This window comes from Micromesistius poutassou, assembly GCF_964030765.1.
Source record: "Micromesistius poutassou genome assembly, chromosome: 15".
NCBI classification, from domain to species: domain Eukaryota; kingdom Metazoa; phylum Chordata; class Actinopteri; order Gadiformes; family Gadidae; genus Micromesistius; species Micromesistius poutassou.
The window spans coordinates 8,932,172-8,957,187 of record NC_140285.1 but is presented as its reverse complement, the minus strand read 5'-3'; the positions used below and the strand labels follow the sequence as shown (position 1 = coordinate 8,957,187).

At 43.7% G+C, this 25,016-nt stretch overlaps 2 protein-coding genes across 2 annotated transcripts; both read left to right on the top strand.

The window, feature by feature from the left end:
- Positions 1-8,519: 8,519 nt before the first annotated feature.
- On the top strand, positions 8,520-11,953 carry LOC311359347 (uncharacterized protein; the record flags this gene model as incomplete). The annotated part of the gene is made up of 5 exons (XM_084479354.1): positions 8,520-8,540; positions 10,480-10,706; positions 10,878-10,989; positions 11,242-11,398; positions 11,646-11,953. 5 exons carry the CDS (start codon positions 8,520-8,522, stop codon positions 11,951-11,953), a joined length of 825 nt encoding a protein of 274 aa, XP_084335480.1.
- A 1,703-nt stretch (positions 11,954-13,656) lies between these two features.
- LOC311360130 (adenosine receptor A1) lies at positions 13,657-15,827 on the top strand. The gene is made up of 3 exons (XM_084480230.1): positions 13,657-14,059; positions 14,175-14,647; positions 14,938-15,827. The coding sequence occupies exons 1-3, from the start codon at positions 13,722-13,724 to the stop codon at positions 15,180-15,182; spliced, it is 1,056 nt and encodes a 351-aa protein (XP_084336356.1). The 5' UTR covers positions 13,657-13,721; the 3' UTR covers positions 15,183-15,827.
- The last annotated feature ends 9,189 nt before the right edge of the window (positions 15,828-25,016 follow it).

The following is a 25,016-nucleotide window of genomic DNA, read 5'->3' as shown; positions in this document are numbered from 1 at the left end:
TTTTAGCTGTCAAGACTTTCCAAAATATTGGTGGTTGTAAGTTGTGTTTTTTCTAAAAGCCATGAAGCGTGGTTGCATGGCAACTCCCACTGAGCGGGTTGTAATGTAACCTGTCTCGTCTCATCTTGTCAGTCGTCCTCATATCTCTGGGACCTTATCAGTCTGCAGGCTGCTGCAGGTGCAGCAAACCGCCACTCAATCGCACTCAGTCCTGCTCTCCCGGTGGGGGGTTTCCCCAAACACACCTCCCTCTGGTCTGTTTCTGCAGAAAGAAAGAAAAAATTGAACTACACCACCAGCTGATGTTGCTGCTCCCATCATTAAGTGAACTCGCCAATGCAGAGACAGAGAGTGAACAGGAACAAAATATATGTGTCCGTATTAAGGTTTTGTGTCTTACAGTATCCAGTCAAATAGTACCTGATGCTCTGCACCTCACTGTGATAGTGTTGCTGTTGGTTTGTGTGTGCGCGCGCGCGTGTGTGTGTGTGTGTGTGTGTGTGGGTGGGCCTTTTTTCACTGCCAAGCCGGTTCGGTCGCGGCTTTGCACGCCCGGCAATTTCACCGTCTTATTTCAAGTTGCCTGTGTAAAACTGAGGGGGTGAAATCCCCCGTCCATCACGGCGCGGGCTTTAATGGTTCACTGGAGAAGGCGGGGCTACGCACAGAGTCTAGACCTCTTTAGAATAATTTGCATACTCCTGAATGTTTTTTTTTTTTATGAATGAAGACACCTGCATGCAAGAATGAGTTTACGTCTGAGTGTAGGCTACAGGCGCAAATCAAAAAAGTAAATAAAAAACGAGCATATTCTTGCTGACCACTTGTTTTTTATATCGACCAAAAGCCTCGTAAGGACAGTTCCTCTGTGTCTTTCTCGTAGATCGCACCATCTTTCAACGTCTTTGTTTAATGCATTCTGCGACTGCATCACCTTCTCTCCCATGATGGTCAGCAGCTTGCGTATTTCACCATCCCACCACCCATTTACCTCGGGCAGTGTTAAAGAACGGACTGTGCCGCGAAAAAGGCATGCATAAGACGGCATATTTGGGAGTGTAAAAACGTCACAATCACACAATCTCTCTGTCACCAACACCCTTTTCAGGCAAAAAAATAAATTCAAAACATCCTGGATGCACCCCCGATCCAAGCATTAGCATCTAATCGACTACGTTATTGTTCGAACCAGGGACAGACGTACATGATGTACATCTCACAAGAGCAATGACCAGTATGGATGGATGTTGGACAGACCATCGTCTCATCCGCCCATCCATGGCCATCAGACTCATGCCCAAAAGAAGAGGGAGGAAAAAGCAATGCCGTCCCACCATAAACATCAAGAATCTTGAAACACCTGGCACTCAAGAGCTCCTTCAAGCTGCATTATGTGATAGCCTACCACCAGAGTACCCTGACGACACAGAATTACATTGGAGCCTGCTGAAATCCACCATCCTTACGACTGGACAGGCAGTTCTGGGTCTTAAATCTAAGAGGCACCAGGACTGGTTTGATGATAATGACCAGGAAATCGAACATCTTATTTCCAAAAAATGGCAGGCCTTTTGTGCATGGCAGAAGGACATCACTTGCCAAACCAAAAGGAAAGCTCACTCCACTGCTAAGGCCATTGTTCAGCGCAGAGTAAGGGAACTCAAAAACAAATGGTGGACAGAAAAAGCACAGGAAATCCAACATCTGGCAGGCATAGGAGACACCAGGGGATTAGTGCCACCCCCATCCAACCCCCTCTGGTCGAAAGACAGAAGGAACATCTTGAAAACAGAGGAGGAGGTCAAGGCACGCTGGAAGGAACACTTTGAGGATCTGTTAAACCAGAGAACAACAGTCGAGGAGGAGGTCCTTAACAGTGTCCCCCAATACCCAGTGAAGGAAGGCATGGGTGATCCACCAAGCCTGCTGGAGGTCTGTGATGCCATCTCAGCACTGCACAACAGCAAAGCCACCGGCCCTGATGGGATTCCTGCAGAAATCCTGAAGGCCGGAGGGGCTAACCTCCATCAGCACATACATGCCCTCATTAGGAAGATCTGGGACCAGGAGGTGATACCATCAGACCTCAGGGATGCACTGATTGTCATCCTTTTCAAGAAAGGTGACAAAGCAGATTATGGAAACTACAGGCGAATCTCATCCTATCTACCACCGGGAAGATCATTACCCGCATTCTTTTTAAGAGATTCCTCCCTCTATCAGAGGAGATACTCCCTGAAACACAGTGTGGCTTCCGTCCTGCCCGTGGCACGACTGACATGAGCTTCACAACCAGACAGCTACAAGAAGAATGCAAGGAACAAAAACAATCACTATACATGGCCTTCATAGATCTCACAATAGCTTTCAACTAGTCAACCGTCAGGCCCTCTGGACAATCCTATCCAAGTGTGGGTGCCCAGAAAAGTACATCAGGATCCTGAGACTCCTCCATGACAACATGTCAGCAGCTGTCCTCTGCAAAGGCTCTGAGACTGAACCTTTAAAGGTTGAAACTGGAGTCAAACAAGGCTGCATTATTGCCCCCACCCTCTTCACAATCTTTATAGCAGCTGTCCTCCACCTCATTGGTAACAATCTACCTACCGGTGTCCAGTTTGTCTTCAGAACAGATGGCAAACTGTTCAATCTAAACAGATTTAAAGCCAAATCAAAGCTCTCACACTCTTCCATCATGGAGCTGCAATATGCAGATCACAATGCTATTGTGGCCCACACAGAAGAAAATCTACAGGCCACACTCAATGCTTTTGCTAGGGCTTACAAGCTCCTTGGACTGACCCTGAACATCAAAAAGACCAAGGTTCTCCACCAGCCCCCACCAGACACCTTTGCACCTCCGCCGACAATAACAATTGCAAATAAATGCCCTGAGAATGTGGACCACTAACCATATCTGGGTAGCCACCTCTCCTCAAAAGCAGACATTGACAGTGAAATACAACACCGAATCTGCTGTGCAAGTGGAGCTTTTGCAAAGCTCCGCAAAAGGGTCTTTGAGAATCCCGACCTGCTTGCAAGGACCAAGCTGCTTTTATATAAAGCAGCCATCCTACCCGCACTCTTCTATGGCGCAGAGACATGGGCAACATACAGCAGGCATCTAAGAGCTTTGGAGTCCTACCATCTGAGACACCTCAGAAAAATCCTGCGTGTCAGCTGGGAAGAGAAGCGGACAAACATCAGCATCCTGGATGATGCAAACATACACACGTGGGCGTCACCATAATATTATTGGGGGGGGACATGTCCCCCCCACCCTTGAAAAAATGTCATTTCGACCCCCCCACATTTGGCAAAAATATTAGTGCATGACTGGTCTACTAGTCCAGCGTTCTTTCCATCGCTTCACAATCAAATCCGTTCCACTTTATCAGTAGGGGGAATACCCATATAAATAGAAATCCACTTGTGTTTTCCTGTTTTTTTTAACACACAAAGCAGTATCACGCACGCATTCAAAACGCGCACCGAAGCCGACCGAAGCAAGCCTATGTTGAGAGTCGGATCAACGACAGCGACACGAGATGGACATAAGGACTTTTTTTTTCCGAAGAAGAGGAAAGTCAGAGTTGCCCAAGTTTTCCATTGAGTGGCCAAACAGCTAAATTGTGTTCTCCCATGGCCAAACACAGCCAGCTTTTCTGATAAGAATGTTAGCACCCTTATGAGACATTCTCTGGCATTAGCAATATTCAAAGTCACAAAGATCAAATATTCGTGCCTAATAGCCTACTTTGTTGTATTAAAAACCTAGCCTATATATCATCAAGACATGTAAACATTTTCAATGGCTGTTAAAATATATATAATAATAATAATAATATAATAATAATAATAAATAAATATATATATATATATATATATATATATATAAATAACATGATAGTAGTCAGTAATTGCAGACCATGCCAGCTCCAAGGAAAATCAATGAAAGAGGGAGATCATTTTAAATCTAAAAACATGGTAAAATGCACCAGAATGCAGGAAATTGCATCTACTTCTTTCAATTTTCAAATTTCAATCTTTCTGCACCTTTATCACAAATCAGCACCATCAGCACCTTTATCACAAAGCACCAGCTGCGATGGACAGGCCACGTCATACGAATGCCTGATACTCCTAAAAAAATTAAACATTAACAGTTTAAACTGGAAGGATAGGCACGACACAGATCCACCTGGAGAAACTGCCTGCAAGAAGGTGCCACTTTCCATGAGGACCAACTCCAACAGGCTGCAAAACTCAAGCAGCAGCAAAGGAAGGAGAGGTTCACCACCAAACAGCCCCCCCCCTCCCCCCCCCCCCCCCCCCCCCCCCCCCCCATACCCTACCCCTGGCAGCTCACATCCATGCCCACACTGCAATAAAGGTTGTGGCTCCAGAATTGGCCTCTTTAGCCATCCGAGGACCCACAAGAAGGAGACCCCAGGAGGACCATCATACTCTACTCCGAGTGATCGCCGATGATGTGTGTGTGTGTGTGTGTGTGTGTGTGTGTGTGTGTGTGTGCATGAGTGTGCCCTTCCACTCACTGGGGCTGATGGTAATGCTCTTGAATTTAACTCACACAGAGATTTTTGTCTCTTTTAAACTATACAATACTTTTGTTGAAACTATAAGTTTTAAATCTTTTTTTTGTACCATATATCAAAAGGAAACAACAAGGTGTTGTTTATGATCAGTGAAATAATGATAAATGATTCTCTAGTATAAATTAATACACACACACACATATATATATATATATATATATGTACACATATATAAATGTTGTTATCTGATAATTTTTAGGGTTAAATCAGCATCATTTCTGGAAATTCAACACAACTTTGAGTTATTATAACTTTTAAGTTATTTCTACCCCTTGTGGAACCGGTTGCACTACCCGGTCATTAACAAAAGCAAACAGAAAGCAGTTGTACCTTTGCCAATAATATACACTGCTTGTCTTGGCATCATTTGCAAGTGGGCAACAGTTAAACACTTTGTGTACTGGTCTTTCTTTGTACCAGTGCTTGTCAATGGGACTGTGGGCACTTGGGGGATGTCATTTGTTCAAACAAGCAAAGGAGAGCAATCACACAGAATTATCTGTGTGAGAAACAGGTCCAGCATGAGAGAGAGTGACAGGGGCAGAGAGAGGGGGAGCTTTGCATAGGCAGCCTATCCCAGATGGTCAGATTTTCCCTCGTTCTTTTCGAAATCACGTGCTTAGCTCAGCTGCCATGGTATTGGTGAGTTATTAATTCATGCACATACACAAACATACAGATCCAATTTGAGCAGCCCTTAATCACAGTTATAGTCTGGCTTTACAGGCCATATATTTATGAAACAACCAGACCCTAGCCCTGAAAAACCAGACCAGAAAAAATTGGCAGTGAAAGGTGTCCAGATGTAAAGTGAAAAACAAAAGTTTGAAATAATATTTCATCATCGAGTGAGTGTTAGTGTTAGCATCGTGACTAGTGCTCTTTGAATCAATTGAAACTACCTCATTTGATTTTGGATACATGGCAAATAACAAGTAATGTTTGTTTTTTATATATATATATATATATATATATATTTATAATATTTGAGTCAAACCAGACGTAAATTTAACTGGCGAACCAGGGGTTCTCAACCAGTGGGCCGTGGACTGGTACCAGGCTGCAGGTCATTGGCCATTGGACCGCAGAGATTTGGAAATGAAACGTAAAAAAAAAGAAAAAAAAAAAAATTGCTTGCCTGTTCATGGGCCATTATATTTTTAATATGGAAATCGATTTTGTTGCTGGCAGGGTCGGTTCTACACTGAATTGCGCCCTAGGCGAGACCCCCTCAGAGCGCCCCCCTCCTGGTACGGAATTGCGGGCTTGCGTAATTGTTGACGGGGGGGGGGAGAGATTACCGGGATTACGGACTGGTGTGATTAGTGGCGGGGGCGGGGGTTGCGGTTGTCACATTTTGGCGCCCTGGCCTATGGCAATCGCCGGCCCTGGTTGCTGGATTTGATGGATTTGTTGGAATTGGAGTTGGCACAATAAGTACCCCTGTGATGCTGTACAACTGTTTAAGAATAGTTCTACCAGCATCACAGATATACTTATTGTCTATTAATAAAACTGATGTTCTTTTTTGGAGCAATATGTCAAATACTGGACCTCAGTATAAAAAGGTTTAGGAACCCTAAGTGAAACTATATAGCCTCGACTCTCCTGGCTCTCATTTGTTGTACAAAATGCTTAATTTGGGTAGGCCAATCGGGTGCCGCTTCAGCTGTGATTGGGTGGATTTGTCCGAAAGGAGGAACAAGAAGCTCAATTGACCAATAGCTTTGGACTGCCTGTCGAGATTGGGCTTGTACAGTGTGACGTCAAATCACAATGACCACACCTCCATTACGGAAGTATGGAATCATAGGAATGTTAATGGTAGTCATGGTGTTTTGTCATTGTTTTGTAATTAATCGTGAAATTATTAGTCATTATCGGATGACATTGCTGTGTTTGAAACAGCCGCAGCGTTTCTCGTGCGAGACATGGCAAATCAACGCTTTGATTAGCCTGGGATGCGGTATATTTACGTTTATTCAGGATTTTGCATTACTGCAACTCTTCAGTCCTCTCAAAATGGTGAAATATCACCCAAGAAAAACCCATGATGCATTCTGATTTACAAGCCCTGTTGTTCAATCTACAGAGTTGGCAAAAGTCAGTCTGAATAAATGTAGAGAAACATTCCCTTGATGGATTGACCCGTTGTTTGCCGGGTACACTTTGCAGTTTAGATGAGTTTTAACATTGGAAACATTTGGTAATTTGATAATGTAAGTACTCAACAAAATTCATAACATTAGTCAAATATATATTTTTTTATTTTGACTTGGAAATGTTACATATCACAACTTTATGTAACATTTTAAAGTGATGTCACAACATATGGAACACATTCAGGCACAATATTTGAGCCATTCTTGATGGCAAGATAAAATTGGTTTTACTTACATTTGTTGTCTCATTTAAGATAATGGATTTCAGTTGCTCACCCTCAACTGCTCTTAGCCCCTGATAAGCCTTTTTTATCCTACACTAAGTACATTTCTACTGCCATTATTTATTCCATCGCCTGCAATCACCATTCTAATACGCTTTCCCCTAGTGCCCCATCTGACCCCAAACTATATATCTTTGTTCAATCCCTGTGTTGGTTTTACGATGGATTCCGTGACACATACAGGCCACTGGCAATATTTCATAATGGCATAGTGGCTTTCATGGTGGCAATATTTGGGATGATTCATTTCTACACTAAAGATAAGTTATTGAAGTAAATGCATTACTAATGATTACCACTTTGTGAGTGATGTAGGACAAACTAAAGAGTTCCCCTGCGTAATTTTTTCATTCATTTAATTAAAATTTACAAAAAGTTTAAAAAGAGAAATTCCAGGCTAGTCTGCTTTTGTTGCAGACAAGACAGACATAGAGTTATTATGCCCCTATTATGCATAGCAGGGCACCAGTGCTATCAGTTGCGAGTCATTTGAGCCAATCCGAACCCACACTGACAATAACCTTACTGGCTAATTAGACTACAGCTGTTGACCTGACCACGGATCATAAACTCTTTCAGTTATCACAACAAGAATAAGTCACCACATGTGGCAGAAAAATAACTTTAACGGCCTTAAAGGTTTGATCCTGCACTAAAGGTGCAAGTCCCAGCCATGCCAATGCTAGTCATAACGGTTTGCTTAGATGTGTCTAAATATGTTGACATGTGAGGTACAAAAAAGTGAACCAGTTTTCTTTTGTTGTCCCTTGCCATGCAGCTCCTAAAAAAAAAATAAAAACAATACCGAGATGCAACGATATTGACACACAAATAGAAAAATGATACAAGCCAGCAAGAGGGAGGTCAACAGACAAGACAGGAAGGGAGACAGACCAGCAGACAGACAGACAAACAGTCATGGCGAGGGGATTGCAGGTGGCGAGTGGGGGGGGGGGGATGGGTGGTGTTGGGGTGTGGCCAACCCTTCACCTGTGTTAAAGGTGCATGCTGATAACGTGTATATTCACAGGGAGGAGCTATTGCTGCTGGGTGGAGGAGTGAAATAATATAAGCGAGCACCAAACAAACCAGTACATCATATATCAACAATTTCACAGGTGAAGGAGAGTGACCACCGCCATCTGCTCTGATAGAGACCGTTCCGTGCTCTAGGATATTTCGTTCACAGCGCCATCAGGTGACTCCAGCACTCAGCCAGGTACAGATCCCAGCGACACACTAACTCATGTGTTGCTGTCTCAATTCCATTGAAAAATGATTAGGGATTCACATTTGTTTAATCTTACAATAAGTTCTGAATAAAATCAAATTATATAAGAGAAAGAAAATTCGTTTTTTTTTCTATTGAGGCTGCACGAGAAGAATAGAAACTTGAATTTTGTGTAGTGTCTACTAATGTGTTGTTTTTGGTTGCCTCAACAGATCAACTGCCAAGAATGTTGGCTAGATTGGAGATGGTGAGTACACATTTCTTTCTCTTTCTATACTTTATTATTTATATATGTCTCTATCTCCCCTTTGATTAATACATGTATTAATAACCAGTTAATTAATTGATGTAATAATTTCAATATTATGAATTATTATCATTATCATTTATTTATTTAGATTAAGGTAGATTTGGAATGTTTGATCTGTTTCTCATATTGTGTGCTATTTGTTAGTTTGAATGTGTTACCATGTTGTCTTAATAAAGTTGACTTATAACCTTATTCACCTAATAGTATAGCTACATATACATGTATAACATGGTATTCATGACAAAAATAAATACAAGTTAGACCAGTTATAACAGGTACTCACTGTTGCTTTTCTTTTTATGTTTCTAAAATCCGCCACACTGTAGCTCACTGTTATCCTGATAGTAAAGATGACTCGCACTTGCATAAATTTGACAGTCAAAGTGCAGCCATACTTCAGAAGAACAGTGTTGTTGTTGTCCAACTATAGCGACCAATGAACATCCAGAAGCATAGAGTATGGCGTGTGGCGTGGACAGTGACCTCTATAAACATCACAAAGACCACTGTTGGTTGGTCAGGAGTTTATCGGACTCATTTAGACTCATTTAGAAGATATTGAAATTAATTCAAAATGTTTACGGCTTACTGGTTCTAGGCAATATATTATAATTTACATAATAAAAGATGTCCACAGTATTGACTTTAAGCCAGGCTCAGGGGCAGAGGTGTATAGTAACGAAGTAGATGTGCTTCGTTACACTACTTAAGTATTTTTTTTGAGGATTTGTACTTTACAAAGTTTTTTACTACTTTAGGACTACTTTAGGACTTTTACTTTTACTTCACTACATTTAAAAGTTAAAAAATATACTTTTACTTTGTTACTTTGACATTTGCCACCTCGTTACTCGTTCCAAATTAAAATATGTTATATTATATTTGTATGAGCTGTGTGATACCTCAGTCAGTAGGATACTAAACAAGGTAATACGAATTGGCTAACCATGTTTTATCTACAGTGGTGAAAATGTGACTGATAGTAAACATGTGGATTAGTATCCTAACCACTCTGGCTAGATTAGATTTTAATGTAATTGTAATGGGATACTTTTGGAAGAAAAGAAAAAAAAGTTCTATACCACATTTCATTCACCTGAAAAAGTTAAATAAAAAACAAGGGGAGAATCATTTTGGGTTGTTTTGCTTCTTTTCATGCGTACTATAAAATACTTGTGATACTTGAGTATATTTTTTCACAAGATACTTTTGATACTTAAGTACATTTAATGTGAGCTACTACGACTTTAACTTTTAATAAAGTCATTTTCAGTTATGGTACTTATACTTTTACTTAGTTATTTTTTTCAAGTACTTTATACACCTCTGCTCAGGGGAAGACTGACTGTCCTCGAATGGTCATCTGATAGTCCCTTTACCTTGCTTTCTCACACTCTCTCTCTTTATCTCTCTCCATGTCTCTCTCTATGTCTGTTTTTATGTCTCTCTCTATGTCTCCCACTGTCACTCACTTTGTCTCTCTCTATGTCTGTCTCTGTGTCTGTCTCTCAATATGTCCCATTCTATGTCTGTCTCCATGCCTCTCTCTCTTTGTTTCTCTGTCTCTCTCTCTGTCTCTTTTTATGTCTTTCGATGTCTCTCTCTATCTCTCTTTCTATATATCTCTCCATGTCTCTCTCTATGTCTGTCTTTATGTCTCTCTCAATGTCTCTCTGTCTCTCTCTATGACTCTTTGTCTCTCTCTATGTCTCTCTCTCTATATCTCTCTCTATGTCTCTCTATTGACCTCTCTCTATATCTCTCTCTGTCTCTCTATTGACCTCTCTATATATCTCTGTCAATGTCTCTCTATTGACCTCTCTCTGTGTCTCTCTATGTCTCTCTATTGACCTCTCTCTATGTCTCCCTGTAACAGATGGCCTATGTGACTGAGGTGGGGATGGGTGGGACTGCTCGGGCCTCCTGGGCAGAAGGATGCCCGGCCTCATCCTCTGCAGAGGTGGACCTGGAGGTCATCGAGGAGTACCTGCAGGAGCACTCGCTGGAAGTCCAACCGACATACACGCCTGACACCCTGGCCAGCGCCACACCGCTGCCTGCCCACACACACTCCCAGCAGGACCCTCACATCATAGGTCAGCAGTGGATTAGGAGGAGGGGGAGTGTGTGTGTGTGTGTGTGTGTGTGTGTGTGTGTGTGTGTGTGTGTGTGTGTGTGTGTGTGTGCGTGTGTGCGTGCGTGCGTGCGTGCGTGCGTGCACAGACTTTGCATGGTCAGAACTGACGTGTTTGTGGTTCTGTCCTCAGAGAACAGCTGGTCGGGCCAACATGCATACGAGTGGTACTGTGGGCCTCATACTCCCACTGACGAATATGAGGAGAACGTTCCACATCATACTACCTGGCCCAGTCCCCATGGCAACTGGGTGGGTTCAGACGCTTTGGAGACAGCAACATTCATAAATTTCAGAATTTATGTACTCAGACATGAGAGATGACTCAGACACAATCAATTACCCTCAATTATACTACGCATATTAAGGCCAAATGTTTGACGACCCAAATATCAACATATTTATTTGAATTTTGAATATTGATCTGACCAGACCGCATGTGTTTATGTGTGTGTGTGTGTGTGTGTGTGTGTGTGTGTGTGTGTGTGTGTGTGTGTGTTTCAGGACCACCATGGCTACTCCTATGATGTGAACACATGCAGTGATTCTGAATCCCAGTCCAGCGATTCTCATTACCAGGACTACCCCTACTCTGTGTCTCTAACCAATGAGAAGAAGGGAAAGAATACATGTGATCCACTGCCTCTTGTTCCCCTCTCAGGTACTCCCTAGTAAAAAGACACATACACACATGCACACGACAAACACCCCCACACAAACACAACACATACATTTCACACACACACACACACACACACACACACGCACACACACACACACACACACACACACACACACACACACACACTCACACACGCACACACTCACACACACACACACACACACACACACACACACACACACACACACTCACACACACTGAAGCAGCCGGCTGTCCGTACTTGCAGGGAAGAGGAAGGAGCGGCTGTTCCAGTTCCTGTTTGAGATGCTCCAGACGCCGTCCATGCAGAGCTGCATCTGGTGGGTGCAGTCCTCGGCGGGCACCTTCCAGTTCTCCTCGCAGAACAAGGAGCGGCTGGCCCAGCTGTGGGGCCGGCGCAAGGGGAACCGCAAGACCATGACCTACCAGAAGATGGCGCGTGCGCTGAGGAACTACTCCCGCACCGGGGAGATCTACAAGGTGAAGAGGAAGCTGACGTACCAGTTCAACGAGGGAACGCTGAAGGGTCTGCGGGGGAACTCGCACGCGGCGTAGGAGGCGGCGAGGAAGGAAGGGTGGGAAGAACTCTTGAGAAGAGGAAGAGCGCGTTTCAGGGCGGGAGATGAACCATGAGGAATTAGAGTAGGAGAAACAGGACAAAAAAGGAGCTGAAGGAGCCGGGTTCACGCGTTACAATCAATTCCTGTGGTTACGCTAGGAATGTGTCTTATGTGTTTCTTACAACCCATGGTTTCCACTGACCTACCTTTTCAAACACAAATAAATACTGAGTATTTGAAAAAAGAAAAAGCCAGAAGCGACTCCGAAATCACAGTAGAACACAGGTCTATCTTATCACTGAAGGGAGCACAAAAATGTGTTTTAAATTTTTAAATAGGGATGTGGGGAAAATGTAACAATATCATTGTTTTATGAGAAATCTGCTTGAGGTAGGCTAGCCTCGCTATGAGTCGCCTGGCTTTAAACGTTAAGTAAATCGAAAAGGTTGTGACAAAAAAAACATCTACTTTATAAGTAGAGCAATTTAGTTTGAAAAGTGCTGTTTCTACACATTCAAAGGCTTCTCTTGTGAACATGATATTGCAGATAGTGTCATTAATGTGCTTCTTTACAAACATTTGTTTGTAGAAATATATTTTGTTTGTGTGGAAAAACTTTTTTACGATTTAATAAATCTAAGAATAAGGTCTATAATATAATTTAGTGTGTGTTATTGTTGTTATAATCCATTGGACAATGTAGAGACAGAAACACTGCACAAATGAGCATAATGCAAACACAAGGTGGAACGCAGATCCACACCACATGCAATCCCATAACGGTATGCAAAGTAAGCATGCGTCAACAACGGCCGGCTCCAGTTAATCAGTAACATCTATAAACTCAATTCCCCCAACAGACTGCTATAAACTTGCACACACTAAACAAAACACACAGACGAACACACACACACACACACACACACACACACACATGGATGCGTGTGACACGCACACACACACACACACACACACACACACCCTCTCATTTTCTCTAACACACACACACACACACACGGTTGTTAACCAAACAACTGTCTTTGAGTGGTTGAATGGATGTAATAATCCATCCAGGACTACTTGAAAGGATAGAATCCAGTGTTTTTGAAGTGTATTTTTCATTTTTTTTATTCAATAATATTTCATCTCTGTTGACCCTAGATGCATTAACATTTTTTCCTGGGAAAGACAGCAATTATTATTATTCAATTTATTTATGTATTTATTTATTCATGTCAGAGTGAGCCAATGAGGCCAATTAATCATCTGTACTCTTTAAGTACTAGTAATTGCTTTCTATAGACTATGAAGACCATAAAAACAGATTCTGACCATACAGCAAGACTTGGGCTTCTGCCCTATGGCTCACTTTTTCCCATGGAGCTACCCTGGACCATTGTCGGGGTAGGGCTTTAATTCACTAATGGAACACAGATGGTGTCTCTTCAGAGACCAAGTGTGTATCTATGCAGTGTCTATCTGTCTGCAAGTCCACAAAACAGCGCATGCACGTTGTCCTATAAAAAAAGAGCCATCTCCCCATTACTCCTCTCTCTTCTTGTTCTGCGTGATTGTGTACAGGAGCTTTGAGTTGGAACGACCAGCAGCACGCACATCGGACCAATCCGTGATTACCAGTTTCCCTGAGGGGACCATTCGCTGTTTCTTTCACCATCGCTTCCAGCAAAAAAAAATCTAACAAACCTTTCCACACATCACACATCTCACGTTTCTTCATCGCCCTTCAGCTTCGTTTTTCAGTGATGGCCGACTGGACTTGGGTGGTCTACACAGGCCTGGAGGTGCTGATTGCGCTGGTCTGTTGCCTGGGCAACGCCTTGGTTGTGTTTGCTGTGTGCGTTGGCATCAAGGGGGCCCTGCACGAGCCAACTTTCTGCTTCGTGGTTTCCCTGGCAGTGGCTGATTTCCTTGTGGGCGTGGCTGCCGTGCCGCTCGCCGTGCTGCTGGACGGCTGGGTGCATCTGGCGCCTCACCTCTGCCTGCTGCTGAGCTGCGTGGTTCTGGTGCTGACTCAGGCCTCGGTGCTGTCCCTGCTCGCCATCGCCGTGGACCGCCACCTACGCCTGCAGACCCTGCTCAGGTAAGAGACACGGGTCTGTCGAAACCCACAGTATCCTACGTGGCGACAGGGGTGTTTGAACTCTGAGCCAAAATTTACCCCCCCCCTCTCTCTTTTTATTTTTTCTCCCTCTCAGTTATCAAAATCTGACCAGACCAAGCCGAACATGGCTAACTGTCGCCATCTGCTGGTCACTTTCATGCGTGCTGGGCTTCACACCTCTGTTCGGTTGGAACAACTTCTCCACCATGGCTCCTCAATGCGGGAAGAACGAATCGTATGAATCGCCCGTCCCGGTCGCTCCACCCTGCACGTTTCTCTCCACGATCTCCCTGCCGTTCATGGTCTACTTCAACTTCCTGGGATGCGTTCTGCTCCCCCTGCTGGCCATGACCCTGCTCTACGTCCGGATCTTCTGGAGCCTCCAGGGGCGTCTACGAGACAGCACTCCCCAGGCACGGGTGTCCTTGCTCAGGGAGAGAAGACTGGCCTGCTCCCTGGCCTTGGTGCTCTTCCTCTTCGCAGGCTGCTGGATGCCCCTGCATGTGATGAACTGTCTGCTACTCTTCTGGGGTCCTCAGACAGTCACTAAAGGAGCCTTGTATACAGGCAGGTAGCCAAGGCTTTCAAATCTAACACATGTTTTGAAGATGATATAGGCTACTACTCATGCAAATCTATTTTAAACGGTTTTCACAAATGTTTTTTATGAGTTTTCCCCATGAAATTCGTGTTAATTGTATTCGATTACCATTTATTATAATGCTATGATATAAGTACACCCTAAGGTAAGTTGAAGCGGTGGGTTTCGAACCGAGTAGGCCTACATTTCGGAGAGTCAAACATAAACTTAAACATACTAAAGAATATGAAACCAACATACTTTTTGCCATCATCAGGTATCCTCCTGTCCCACGCTAACTCGGCAGTCAACCCGGTGGTCTATGCCTACCGAATACCAAAGATCCAGCAGGCCTACGCCCACATTTGGAGGCGTGTCCTCGCCGTGATGAGCGGTCGCTGTGGGGAGCAGCGTGGTGAACGTGCCGGGTCGAGCAGCAGAATCAGATGGACGGAGAGCGTTGAATCGGTGAATCCAGCTGTTGAAGTCAGCAGTAGGATTAATCCACCCCAGAACCTTTGAGTCCTAAACGCCAAAACCATATGTGACCTTTAGGCCTACATACTATTCCCCTACTATTCAACATTTCACTTGACCTTGAATTAAGAAAAATGTCAAGCAATGTCGTTTTTTGGTCTTAAATGTAAATGGAAATTACCACATTTTTTATGATTTGAATAGTGAATATACATTTTATTTTCACACCAGAAGGTTATATGCTACATTGCAATTTAATCAGAAAAGTTCATAAGGTGTTAAAAACGTGAATGAAGAATATCCGTATGCATGATCATGTGTCAAAGGTAAATACATGTCCATGCTGTTAATACTGTATACCCGATCAGCAAAGAGTACGAGGAGCTTATCGTGTCTTCTCTCAAACATAAACATGTGTCATATTTTGTAAGCCATTGTATTATTAATGTAGCTTACTTACATATAGGCCTACCTATGTGTATGTAAATAGCCTACTATATGCATATATTTTCAATATAAAATGTAAATATGGAGCGGTAAATAAATGTTCTCTTTTCTCTAAACCCACTTTGTGGTAGGCCACACAGATAATTTATGTGCCCTGCGTTGCAGCATGTCAACGTCTGTAATCAAATATATTTATTGTGGTTAAATCCTCCAGGCCTATTGGGACGTAGGTATTTACTCACTTTATTACCTCTACTCTTGCTGTACACATATTTATCCGCTAGAAGGTGCACTTCCCTAACAATCGTTTGTAGGTTATCACAAAGTAGGTATTCCTAAAAAACGACTCACAGACAAACCATCACAAAATACCTAATACTTAAGTTCCAATTATCTCCATTAAGCTCAGTATACAACTTACCTTGTACATCTGGTCAAACTTTAGAATAGGACTTGATGATGTGAATAGTATATATATATATATATATATAAATAAGTATGATCTACATTATATTCATCCATTTTATTTGTAATTCTCCTGGACATAAAAATAAATTCAATACAGTATAAACAATTAGGCTAGGCCTAGTTTTAAAACATATAATATACCTTTACACACATAGAAAGCAGGTTTGAACCATTTACAGTCATACATTCTCTTCAATGATAAGGTTCCACTCTCTCTGTCATTTGTCAGACAGTCTGCTGTTCCAGGAAAGTCCCTGACAGCAGGGCATTGGTTGATGATTTCACAAACCTTGGTTAGGGGCACATAATGATCAGGGAGAATCCATTTCAATATGTCACCCATCAAACTTTATTAATCAAGGGTTCATAAATAATTTATGAACATCAATAAATTCAAAAATATTCACAGTTAAAATACAATAAAATGAAAAGCCTAAACTTTTGAACTTTAAAATATTTAGAATGACAAGCATAACTGATGAAACAAAGCAATTATGAAACAATATGGTTCTGAACAAACATTTTCCATTTGCTTAATCATATGTTGATGTTGAAATAATGCTATTCTTCTGTTGATGGTCCTTTGTATGTGTTTAGTGTGATCCTCAAGGAAGGCAATAGACTGTATAGTTATCACCTGAGCAGGGCTGATCCCTCCCACCAAACTATACAACCTACTACCTCACCCCGACAGAACACATAAGAACCTGAACACGACCCCATCTAGTCCCAGTCACAGTCGTTCGGTTTGTGAATGAAGACATGGAGGAACAAATAAAAGAGATGATTTGATTGGGCGGCTGCGATGCTGACTCAGAGATGGCAGCTGCGGATTGGCCGACCTGGCTGTCTCCTTAGGAAAGACAGTAGATTGTATAGTTATCTCAGATTGGGGTGCACAACCCCACAACTATTCAATCTACTACCTCAGCCCCAAGGACAGCATTCTTGTGTTGTATCATCCAGGATCCTCACAGATGAGATTCCTGTAATGATACAGAGACAAAGAGACAAAAACGGTTATATCGAATTGTTTCAGTGGTCAATTATTTACAATTCTAATATTGAAAGCCATATTAGATCTTCCACATTTTCTCCTATCTCACATTCCTATGATGGCTTTGTGGAATAGCTCACCATACATGTCAATCCAGTGAACATTTTTATATTGAACCACAGCCTACCTCTACCTGCCGAGATTTTAAGAAATATCGATCGCGTCATGCCCACAAGCCAGCCACAGTGTATGATGAAACAGAAGGCAATCCACCGCAATATTTTACAGACTATATAGTAATAGAGTAACGAAACGAAAGCCCATCAAAAATACCTCACTGTCTTCCTGTGATTCCTGCATGTGATCGAAAGAAAAAGAAAGGGCACCCGTCTCTGTGCCAGAAATTTATTTCTGTTTCTTTTGCCGAAAAAGCTGATCTCATTCCAGTGGGGTAGCCACTGGGTAGGCTGGTTGCTGCCTCTCAGACTGGAGGTACACACACACACACACACGTACACACACAGATGCCTGCAAATACGGTTGCCACCAGCTGCTTCTGATTGAATACAAAGCTTGGATTCTGCACCCTAAACAAAACAAGGAACCACAAAATGGCGCCTAACGTGTCAGCCATTTTAAGTATATTTTCGAACACTGTAACGTCAACCTGTTGTACGACTTCCGGGGACACTGAACACTCACGGAGAACAAGGTCCATCGTAGTGCAAAGAGGAAACTAAATAACTCACTCAAAGTTGTTAGGAAGGTAAAAGGTCAGCCGAGGTCAGCCCAAACGCAGTCCAGTTTTAAACCTACACGCTTACACCTGCCTAGTTCGACTAAACACTGACCGCCAACTACATGTCCTGCATTTCAAACATTTCTTATACAATATTGAACCAGATATACTATTTTTAGTTTGTATCTTACTGAGATGAACCTCACTAGCCTCTCGGGGAGGGCCCTGGGTTAGCTGTAGGACACTGGGTTAGCTGGACAGTAGTGGCACTGACGGGTTAATACGGGCCAGACTAGCATGGCCTGGATCGGGGACGATAGCGGGTGGGGTGGGTGAACTAAGTGAAGGGGCATTGAGGGTGGCCACTGCTTTGCATGAATTTGCATAGAGGCACAGATCCCGAAACTTGGACCAGACTAGCTCCTTGTTAACATGCAGGAGAGGACCCTGGCTGGCTCTCTAAAGCCCAGACAGGGATCAGCAGGGATGGGATGGGTTATTGGGTTGGGGTGGGGGTAGGGGGGGGGGCGCGGTCGCGGGTGAGGGGTACAACGTTGGCGTGAGGCCCATGCCTGCCGACCATGCCAGCCGCTGATGTAAAGTACCCTACACTGCCATTACCTCAGCAATAACTGCCGGTATGCCGAGAGGGATGGTGGGGTGTACTTGAGGGAGGTGAGGGGGTAGAGATGGCGACAGGAGCGGTGACGTATAGCATGTGAAGGAATTGGGTCAGAACGATGGTATGATTTAATACGTTTAAACTCTCCGTACGGTTTGACAAGACGTCTTCCGTCGATTCTGGATAAAGGTCATCTTTGCACCATGTGTCTCTCACTCTTTACTCAATATGTAGTGTATGAACAAATTGGTTGAAGGATTTAATACCCAAAGCCAATTCCGTGCACGCAATCCATGCGGTAAGTGGAGCAATATGAGCAAGAGTGGCGTCTGTCAGTTCTGCACATGTGGACTTTGATTATGGAAAAGAACTGGGGTTCAGCTGTGGTAGATGTGTTTGTTTTGGAGAACTCTGTGACACATGCCAGGGAAGCAGCTGAGCAGAGCCTGCAAACGAGACAAAGATAAGACGGAGCGACAAATTTGCCATTTGTAACTAGCCTAATCTGCCTATCAGATCGTCATGTGCATCAGTCAGGGTGGAATTACGGTCTTAAAATGCTACATTAACACAAAGACATTCTTCTTCCTGCTCTGAACGGCAAATACATGTTTTTTAACAGTGTAGTGTTATTTGGTATGACAGCGAGACATTTTTTCTGCTCATCTGTATATCTGAGGTTGTTCTGTGATTATTATTATTTTTGCCTCGTCTGCTTTTTGGTGTGTGGTTAAACACAGTATGGAATCAATAGGCATGTTATTACTGTCAAGTATTTCTGTTTTATGATCATAATTACATAGGATATTGGTAGCACATTATTACCACAACCTTTTTTACAAGTAAAAAAAAAAAGATCTGGAGACGAATGACGAAGTACATGCAATACTAAATGTCCATTGGTTTCGAGTCAGGGTCAATTCAAAATCCTCTTCCTTGCTCTAAGTCAGATAATCAAAATGGCTGCTACACTCGATAACCTCTGTTTGCTGAATGTAATTACAAATGACTGTCATCATCACTATTAAACCTCTCCCAAATACCTCAAAAGGAAAACACCCCGTTGAAACAATTCAATGGAAATCCCTTAAACAAAGGCCACAGTTGCCTCCTATCCACTTATTATGCAGATTTCCAAATACAGACTACTAATACTAGACTATTAACAATATTGGCAACGATCCACACAGCAATAACTTGCTCACAGAACTCTATTCTAGTCTAACTATGTATATATGTATATCTATATGTATATGTATATATGTATATATACATAGATCTACATTTTTACTGTATACAGGAAGAGGAAGAAAAGGCAGGGAAATACCGACCGGTGGATTTCCTGGTCTTTTGATCCACGAGACATGACGGACGCTTGGCACAGACACAACAGTGACAGGAACACGCCCCCCCCCCCACACACACACACTCTATAGCTTCCTCTTTTTCTGCATCTTTCCCTCAGTCCTTCTCTCTCTCTCACTCTATCTCCTCTCTCTCTGTCTCTCTCTCTCTCTCTCAATCTCTCAAGCCCTCAATCTCTCAATCTCGGCCTCTCTAATTCTTTATCGCATGTGTTTCGCTCACTAGGTGCCAAGAATGGGCAGTGTGTCTGAGTGCCAGGCTGAATTTCAATAAGGGAGGAAGGGGGTGGTCGTGCCGTGTGTGTGTGTGTGTGTGTGTGTGTGTGTGTGTGTGTGTGTGTGCGCGAGTGCGTGTGTGTGTGTGTGTGTCGTAGAATGTGAGACAGTGTTTTACCGAATTGGAATACGAAGTTTAGCGCAAGTATAAAGTGAATCCAATCTACTTGTCAAAAATCGATCAAATAAAAATAAAACTGTATTTAACAATGTTGTACTTGCCCAACTATAAATAATATCTGGGGGTCTGGGTGGAGGATTGGGTACTAAGGAGCGTATCCTCAGCAGAACATCATAGTGATATTGTTGTGCCATTCAGGCATTTCATTTCCTTGCTTCCTGAGGATCCCTGACTTCTACATTAAAGGCTGAGGGTTGGGACTGGGGGGGGGGGGGTTGGGACAGGGCCGGGGGGGGGGGGGGGGGGGGGGGGGGGGGGATGGGGGACCAGCCTGCTTGGTACACACTTGGCATGGTGCCCGCTCTGATGGGCTGCATATCCTCATTACCAAGACACACACACATAATCACACACACAATCAGACACACACACATACACAGATACACAAACACAAGCACACACACTCACCCACACATGATGTGTATGCACCCTAATGCATACACAAGGGAACAAGGTGCACATGATACAGCAAACAAACACCCGCGCTATCACATCAAGGAGCCTTTGAGCGCGGCCTCACACTCACCCACATGCATGTGTGTGTGTGTGTGTGCGCTCATAAAGACGTCAGAAATGCGTTACCGAATGCCCAGCCAGAGGCGACATGGGACTGGTAGACATGTGAAGTGCTAATACTGGCTATTGAGATTCTTCACACTGTTCTGTTAGGATGCAATTCTTTTGTGATAACAGATTCCTTGCCTTTCAAACCCACAATCTATTTGACACAAGGAAACACCTTCACACGCATGAATAAATGCCCACTTTTCGCTTCTTCACAGTCAAGATTCGATTGGTTGTTGTTTTTCTTCAGCGCGACACACATTGTGTGTGTGTGTGTGTGTGTGTGTGTGTGTGTGTGTATATGTGTGTGTGAATGCATGCACACGTTTTGTGTGTGTGTGTGTGTGTGTGTGTGTGTGAGATAAATAGAAAACATGAATACACTGGCTCTGCCCACCCTCTGGTGTTCACCTCTTCTCCCCTCCTCTATCTGTCTCCTGCCCGACTGCATAACCCAATACTTTTTCATTATCTCGTCCTACTTATCTCGTATCTACTTGTTAGCGGGGCGGTCACCATGGTATTGAATGTTTTGATTCCTCTTATGCGTGCTTGCCCCAGTTACCCTGGGCTTGCCAACACATACCAACTCAGCCAAATAATACCAAAGAAAAATGTGTGTCAACCTCTCTCTTTCCCTACCGCTCTCTCTCCTAAACTAAATACTAAACAACCCTTTTTAATTTAAATGTGCCAAAACCCATTGAATCAGCAGACTAAACAGAAGTTATTAAATGAGTTGTACAGAAGCATGTGCACATTGTAAGCTGCCTCTAATTCAAAACATGTTTGTGGTGTATGTGTTTTATTTATGTAAACGTACATTTATAGTATTTACAGCAAGCACATGTACAGTACGTGTGCATGCTTACATGTCCAAGTATGGAGCTGCTGTTGTTGTTTCCTGCCAGAGCAGGCGCACTTCCTGTTGCCTTACTGCAGCTACGGCTGGGCAAGCGAGATATCAACCAATCAGCTAAGTAGGGGCTGTCTTCAGGAAGTGAGCTCAGCTGCCTCCGACAAAAAAAAGGGAAAAAAAAGGCAGCATTATGAGGCAACATGATAAGTTCATCTGAGGATAACAGAGGGGGGAGGAGACACGGCACTCCCACTTCTCTTTCTCTTTATCTCTCTCCCTCTCTCCCCCTCCTGTCAACACATTCTATTTGATCAATCTCAAATATCCAAAATGAGATCAAATTGTGTATTTTATTTTGTATTTTACTGTGAATAATTCCGCTGGATAATTTTGTTTTCATTAAGCAGCCGCTTTGAACCCAAATGAAAACACTGATGATATTTAACTTTACAGCAGCTGGGGCGAAAGTGTTTTCGTCGATGAATTTCCAGGGACGTACAGTATGAAGACGGTTCATCTGCCAATCGCAGTCTCCTGAACACGTGGCGCCAGGACGCCATCTTTACACGGCCTTTTAGGGTGAAGCTATTGCAGCAAATCGTGTTATAGCGTTTTCGAATGTACACCATATTAGACATCAATATCTAGTTCGGGAACGCGATCCATCATTTCTAAAACAAGTTTATTATCCAATTAGTGATCATCATGTTTACATATAAGCTTTTGTCCGTCGAAGAAAGAGGCCAACAGTGTCGCATTTGTCGCACAGGGGACTTTGGAGTAAACGGTTGACTTCGATGTCAAATATTTAGTTTCCTATGTCACAAATGAAACAACCTTCTGTACCCTTTTCTTGTCAATTAATCTGGGACACAATCGCGATTGGTTTCTTCTAGGTTTCCTGGTTGACTGCAAAGCATTCCACACTGCAGTGTAATACTCACAGACAAGACAGTATCCCGTCCTTACAACACGTCGGTCATACCAGAAAAAACACCAAAACGTTTGTCCGGTAGATGCGAATACTCGTGAGAAACAACCACGGCTACATGACAACAAGGGCGTGACCGCGGCGGTTCGATCATGGTGGAAAAAAGTGCAAAGAATGTTGGGCCAGTATTCAGAGTGTGAGAGCGGGTAAACATAGTCAACATGGCTCTGGTATCAACCACCGGGAGCAGTCTGGCAGATAAGAGCCCTGCTGAGTGTCCCTGTGTGCCTGTGTGGGTGTAGCCACTTAGCAAGCTGCCTAGCCTAGCTCAGGCTACACTCACCAGAGCCCAGCCCGGGGCTAACCGCGTTAGCATACGAGGAAACTTTCTGAGAGCAGGAAAGTAACCGAGAAAGGGCTTGTCCCCTTCTTCCGAAAGTCTACAAAGAGACACCTGTTCGTTATGGAATACCATGAGAAACACTGTTTACCACAAACACACGCATACACGCGCGCGCACGTACACACACACACACACACACACACACATCAGGGCCCTGTCCTCAAGCAGACAGGAGGACAGGAAGAGAGCCGTATGGAGAGATGAACGCGAGGAACGAGGGGAAGAGAGAGCGAGAGAGGAGGAAAAGAAAAGTCGTAGCAGGGAATCACAGAGTCCCCTTTCCCGGCTTTGTGAGAAGTTTCTCCCGGTGAGTCCTACCGAGCCAAAATGGCGGCCGGCGGAGTGTGGCGTGGCAGCAGACGAAGACACATATATATATACGTTTAACAGTGGCAGGGGCCAGCGCAACAGAGGACCGAGAAAGAAAACATAAAAGTACAATTAAAATGTTGTTTAAAGAGAAGCGGGTGGGGGGTCTGGCAACAGAGAAAGGTGCCACAGGATTACAAAAAAAGAGGAAAATACCTGGAGCCTGTGTGTGAGCGGCGGCCTGGGCAAGAGGACTGGAAGAGAAGAGGGCCGTGATGGCGGGAAGAGGGGGGAAGAGAGAAGGAGAGCACAATCTCTAACAGCTACACCCCTTCCCACAATCCCCTCCTACTGGCGTGACTGCGTCTGTCTGTACACTGGGTGACAGAGGGATGTCTGCTGACACACACACACACCACACACACACACACACACACACACACACTCGCGTGCAACCACACACACACACACACACCTCCACACCTCAAAAAACCCACGCGGACAACGATTGCCAGTATCTTGCACTCTGTTCCCAAAGAGAGATTTCTAAAAACTAAAAAAAAAAGAAATAAACTCTCCCGCACAATTGCGTACGGTCGCAATACGGAAATATAATGCTCGGATACACACACGCACACACACGCACACACACACACACACACACGCACACACACACACACACACACACATACACACCCACACCCACACACACACCCCACACACACCCGAACCGTGGTGTCACATTAACGAGAAGACCGACGCTCACAAACACACAGGACTCGGAACACACGCATACATACGCTAGTTCTGACTGCCAGCCCTTGGATAACCCTCCACTCTGCCTAGCGCTGCGCTCACTCTGCTCTGCCTGCCCACTTTGGCACCGCTGCCAAGAGGGCTGGGAGAGAGAGGCAGACAGAGAGAGAGAGAGAGAGAGAGAGAGAGAGAGAGGAGAGAGAGAGAGAGAGAGAGAGAGAGAGAGAGAGAGAGAGGGAGAGGGAGGGGAGGGGGTGAGCACCGTGACACAGAAGAAGAAGAGAGGGAGGGGCGTGTTGGAGAGATAGTAGGAGGAGGAGTCCGAGAAAAAGAGAGAGAAAGAAAGAGAGGAAGAAAGAAAGAAAGAGAGGGAGAAAGAATTTTTAAAAAGGAAGGCAAAGGTGTTTTTGAGGCTGTAATGAGCAGGTAGACAGAGGTACTGAGACGGGTGGTAAACATGGGAGAACGAAAATGATCATTCGTTCAGTACGTGCCATAGCCCCTAACTATACTATACCGTCCACAGCAACAACTAGATGCTCTATAAATTAAATTGAAGACATTATATTATTCAATTCTTCATCATCTATAGGTCAACCATGCCAATCACTAGTTTTTACTTTATACATGTATCCAGAATATGTTAAGCGCAAATGTGTTACAACATGGTCTTTTTGATACTTTATGTATGCAGTCCCATTCTTTCCCAGTCTCCCTCCACATCCTTTGTGCTGAGTACTGGACATAGATGTAGGACTCACAGCCGGAAATTGATAACCTTAATCGTAAAGGGGGAAAAACATAAAACTATCCATTCATCAATGTTTGGACATTTCCTGTTTTTTATCTCGGCATCCTACATTTCGACCAATCACAGCTGCCATGGCAAGGAAACCTAGCAACCCAGATCAATCAGAGTTGTTTTAATTTCCAAAATGCAAAGAACAATTTAATATTTTTTAT